Source organism: Epinephelus moara, chromosome 16 (genome assembly GCF_006386435.1).
Source record: "Epinephelus moara isolate mb chromosome 16, YSFRI_EMoa_1.0, whole genome shotgun sequence".
In the NCBI taxonomy this organism is placed as follows: Eukaryota; Metazoa; Chordata; class Actinopteri; order Perciformes; family Serranidae; genus Epinephelus; species Epinephelus moara.
The window spans coordinates 6,800,658-6,806,291 of NC_065521.1; the positions used below are offsets into that span (position 1 = coordinate 6,800,658).

General features: G+C 41.9%; 1 protein-coding gene across 2 annotated transcripts in view; it reads right to left on the reverse strand.

Moving 5' to 3' along the window:
• dedd (death effector domain containing) overlaps positions 1–5,634 on the reverse strand; it is a 44,989-nt gene that overhangs the window by 29,163 nt on the left and 10,192 nt on the right. For both annotated transcript variants that reach the window (XR_007571233.1, XM_050064697.1), the window contains exon 2: positions 725–1,364. Coding sequence is in view for 1 of the 2 variants with exons in the window: in XM_050064697.1 (XP_049920654.1) it covers positions 725–1,289 (565 nt within the window). In the remaining variant the exon portion in view is untranslated. The remainder of the gene's footprint in view (positions 1–724; positions 1,365–5,634) is intronic.

Here is a 5,634-nt window from a genome sequence, read left to right on the forward strand (position 1 = left end):
TCACTGTCTAGCCTCCTGGAGGTGTCGTGGGACCAACTAGACGAAATACTGGTGAAAGGAGGTTCCCACCTGATGACCCCAAAGACATGTTAGTTATCACTGCTCATTGGTTTGTATAGTTAAGCCTTGCCATAATAGCTTATCATAGGGCTTAGGAGGTTATTCACTGAGTGCTGCTCCTTTCTCTAGAGCACAAACTTCTTGTGTTTATTTGAATTAACTGCATTATATTGACGGAACTGACAGTTATTACATTTAACTGAAATCATATTTTATGCATGTTATAATTTTATTACCTTCATGGACACAACTCATAACCATAGGCTACACATTAGCATCACTGGAGCAAGCAGCAGACCAGCAGCAACAGTGCCGCAAAACTCGGAGCGCTTAACACAATCAGCTCATGGCACAGTTGACACACAAGTAAAAGTACATGTAGTGTGCATGCATGTGTGTTTGTGTGTCAAACTCCGACACTGAAGGGAGAAGCAATTTCAAACCATGCAGACATCTCCACGGCTGACATCTCCAACACTCAGCAGCTCACATCTAGACAATATAGATTTATAAAAAGCACTACAGGTAAGAGGAAAAATATATAGTTTTGATTCTGGGGTGAACTGTCCCTTTAATAATAGTAAGACCTTTAAATCATACTGTCAATTATTCAACATGCATTTAAAGCCTGGTGTCAACATAGTGATGAAACTGCATTACTCACCAGCCTGCCGTTTCCTGAGTGTGACATAAGGCAATAGGTCATGTCGGGTGATAATCCTTAGAAGCTGGAGAACGTGTCGGAAGTTGGTCTCATCACAGCGACCCTGGCGCTCTAGGGCCAGCAGGAAATCCCTTCCACTCTTGATGCCACCGCGCTCATACTCGTCAATCACGTCAACAAACAGGAATGACAGTACCCTGACATCACGATGGGTTAGCTGGGCTCCAACTATGTCAAACATGCGGTGAAGTGAGTACAGCCCATGGGAATTGTCCACTGCTTCCTCAGGCCACGGCTCGAAGCCCACATCTCTTCTGGACAAGCTGGAGTTGGTGCAGGATGCAGAATTGTTCCTATTGGCCAGCTCTCCGCTGGCTGCTGCCACCCCGGAGCAGCCCGGCCTGCCTGTCAGAGCTCTGTGATCCAGACGCCCAGCAGTTGCACTGCTCTGACTTGAGTCCAGCTGATTAGCCTGAATGTGATGCCGGGCCTGCTGAGCAGAGGAGTTCTGGGCAAGCTGGGGAGGAATAACAGCACTGGGAAGGTGAGGCTGCTGTGATGTCATCTCAGGGCCCGTTGATGGTAGGGGATGCTCAAATCCCTGCAGTTCCTGCTGTCTTTGTCTGCTCCAACTGATGAGCTATGTACAAAGAGCATACAACCATTCATTAATTGTATGATCATTTTATACCAATCTTATCAGCGGCCATCATCTTTGACATGATATAACTGCAAACACATGCAGGGTTTCACACAGCTTATTATTGTGGAGGTGAACCACCTCATCTAATGTCATAAATCATTATTATTTTCAAGACATTCAGAGACACACAGCGACACCTCAGCATGACCTAATTAAGCCAAGGCCACTTATTTGATAAAGGAGAAAATTGTGTGGACTAGAGTAAAATGGTAAATTGACTTCACTTATATAGAACTTTTCTAGTCTTCCAACCACTCAAAGTTCTTATGAGTCACATTCACCCATTCACACACACAGTCACACACTGGTGGCCAAGGCTACCCTACATGGCAGGGGTGGAAGGAAAAAAACTATACAGCATTGTATCGCAATATTTTATATGGCCGTATTGTATCAACACACGGACGCCAAGTGTTCATTTTTTTACTGCATACATTAGTTTTTGCAAATACATGCAAATTTAAATACAACTTTTTGTATATACTAGTAATACAACTAGCCAAGCTAAAACTAACACGCATTTTATTGTTCTGCGTTGAACGTTGACGTAGAGCCTATGCTGTAACCTATGCCGTAGCCTGACATGCACCTCCCTAGAACTGGAGCTCATGTCTGTCGCTGTATACTGACACCTTGAGCTTGTATTTACTTGTATTTCACAGATAGGAAACAAGCCTGTGGCCCTTTGCTGCATGTCATCCCCTCTCTCTCTCCCCCTTTCACACATAACTGTCCTGTCCATTAAAGGCAAATAATGCCCAAAAAAAATCTTTAACAAAAAAAAAAAAAAACACACTGGGCTACACAGCCTCTCTACCTGAGCAGCTGAAGCTGCGGCTCACACCCTCGACACACAGACGGTGCTTCTGCATGCCAACGTGTGCGCAACTGTAAGAAATAAATATGTGAGTTGTACGCTGCTTTTCTCTCTTTTTTTTATTTTTCTTTCTTTCTGTCAGCGACATACACTCCATACGCTCTGATAGCACCCGAATCAGCATGTACGCATCAATCATCCAGCCACACCCGTCTGCAGCTGCACGGACATTTCCACCGCTCTGTGTAGGCTTAGTTACCTTTTAAATTATGTGGAGCAGCGCCAGCTTTCCAGGTGATTTATTCTTCAATAATTAACTTCAAATATTTAAAGTTAGTCCTTAAAATTGCTTTCAGTAATGTATTTCCATGCGCGCAGTAATGTCACTGTAGCAAATACCATGGGACATTTACACAGTGGTCAAGAGTGCCGTGTAGTGTAGTTAAGCGTAGGCTACAATGTTTTATCATGATTTATTTTATTAAGTGTCAATTTCATTCATTTAACATATTCAATGTTGAGTTTCATTACATACAGTTCCATTAAGGGGGGGTGTCCAAGCAATTTGACATATTTGAGCATTTTATAAAAAAGTAACGCTATGGTTACCTTTCCAGGTAATTAGTTACTTTGATAGTGCAATGCTCAGTTACTAACTCAGTTACTTTTTGGGGAAAGTAACTAGTAATTATAACTAATTACTTTTTTAAAGTAACGTTCCCAACACTGGTGGTCTGTATTTTTCTGGTGAAATCTGACACGACATGAGCGATGGCTCATCGTTATCCTACCAAAAAGAATAATAATAATAATCGCTAGTCTACATGGTAGTTGTAGTCTACTGGGATAACGACCATTCGTAGTATCCTGTATATCCAACGACAATTCCCACAATTCCTGTGCCGTTACCTCTAGCCTCTCCCATCATTACTTCACTTCAGCAAGGCGGCGGTGAAAATGAAGAGGTATTTTCAGCCCCTCGACAAAAACCCCAAACAAAAAGAGAACGAAAGAGAAAAAGACATACTTGAAGAGAAAGATGTGCCAATTCCGCAAAATAAAGACATACCGACAAAAACGATGTTTTATGATTAACTGTTCATCCTATGATACCAAATGAGCGAATATTTTTATTGTATTACTGTATTGCATCATTGTATTGTTTGTGAAAATAAGATACTTGTCTGAACTGAAAACATTTTTATAAAAATAAAGATGTTTTTCTGAAAACATTTCAATTTCTTATCATTTATAAATGTTATATTTATTGGGTGCATTGTATGCATTGATATTAGGGGTGTGCGATATGGACAAAAAATAATATCTCGATATTTTGGGGGATTTTGACGATAACAATAATTAGACAATATTCTTTTAAATATGTGTTTTTAACAGCCTGAGTTATAGCTCATTAATTGTTTCTCATGGATGATATTAATGGACACAATGTTTTAAAGGAAAAATGTTCTTAACATTTCTTGCTGCTTTTTTACCTGCTCGCTCTGTTTGACTCTGGTGACGGCCTTTTGTAGTGTCAATTCCGGGTCCATTTGCAACTGTTCAGATAGCTGTTTGTCCCGCAGACTCACCACAAGCCTGTCCCTCACCATCTCATCATGTAGAGCCCTGTAACCGCAGCGCTCCGCCAGGCAGGCAGTGCAGCGCCGTAAACAATTTAAACAAGTATTCTGAATGAAACTGTCGGCCGTCTCGGCCGTTTCTTGATGCCGCTGATTAAACTTTGCTCTCTCAAAGATCACATTCCTGCGATTCTCTTCTGCTTACGTCTCCAATCCAGAAGCAATGCGGAATCTGTCGAAGCGTTTAATCCATTTAGGCCAGTCTTCAGCCTTGAAGGTGAACTTTTCCAGCGGGGAGACTTGAAACTGTGCCATGTTGCCGCTTCGTTTAGCTAACTGTGGCTAGGCTAGGTAGCTCCGTAGATGGTCTTCCGGTACTGCGAACTTTCCCGACCTACAACTAGACACTTTTGCGTGTTGCTATATGCAGACTAAGTCACTAGTACTGTCGCTCGCATCTGACTACTTCTGACACCATGTTCAGTTATTTATTGGTATAACCGCAAACCACTCATGAACCACGCAGGCTTCAGGTACTCGAGCAACCCGTTAATTGTTCCCCTGCAACACAATATAGCATGAGTTCCCACCTTACAGGCTGGGACCTATCACTACAGTTGACCCACGTCTTCCAAAGCTGCTGGAGCATCCGTGGGCGGTGTTGCCATGTTGTCTCTCTAATGTTTGTTTAGCAGCAGGCTAACCTGCCGGGAAGGTGCCAGTGAGAGATCATGTGACCACCTAGGCGTACTGCGGCGTGCTGCTGCACGCAAGTTACGTAACTCTTGTTCGGCGAATGTGTGGGGTTTCAACCTGGTTTCAACGCGTATTTTCAGTTGTTTTTGTGAAGTCATTTGCATACTCGATAACGTAAATTTGCACATCGTTAAAACAACAATGACGATATTATCGTTAACGATATATATCGCCCACCCCTAATTGATATCCTTTGCCAGTGTGTTTAAATGATGAACCGCATTACTTGTGATTTGTACAGGTGGTAATGGACATTTTATATTTGTGCTACAAACTTTCTGGCCTGTGCTAAAAAATTATCAGTTTGGTTGAGGCACTGTTCAACAATTGAACAATCAAACACAACCATCTGAGAAACAAAATGAATAATGATTTAAAAAGATTGAGAAACACAGAGTTCTGTCACACAAAGCTGGACGAGCACCACAAGAATAACATGGCATGGCAGAAATGGTCAGTCAGGTCTTAAAATGGAGAGAAGTCATTAGCAGCATTCTATTGCCAAATTAAATATACTCATTTACGTTGTTCATAAAGTTCTCAGAGAGCAAATATGCAATTATGAACACAATAACTCAACATTATTATCATAAGGCCATTTGGACTACACTTACACTACACCATAACACCAGCAAAGGCTAATTTAGCTAACTAAAGCAAAATTTATGTAAACTAGGGTGAAAAGACATCTCTGATTTCCGGGAACAGACTCCATTTTGGATGGCCTGTCCCTATGTCTCCACTTTTTGCAGAACTGCCAACTTTCATGCATCCACTGTGTGTTTCACGCAATTAATACTTTTCACATGTTCCCACGCAGAGAAAAACAAACTGACAACTAGGGATGCACAACAGGGCTCAACAATAACGATTGCCCGGGGCAAGTAAAACTCAAGGTCGGGCATGTAAACTAACAACTCACTTGCCCGATCGGGCAAGTTGCTAAAAATAGTAAAAGTTAATAACTAATTGACAAAATAAATGTATTTTAAAACGTGCTCCTTCAGCTCTGATGCAGTGGTCTCTCTGCCTGAAGTCACAGGCACAGCTGTGT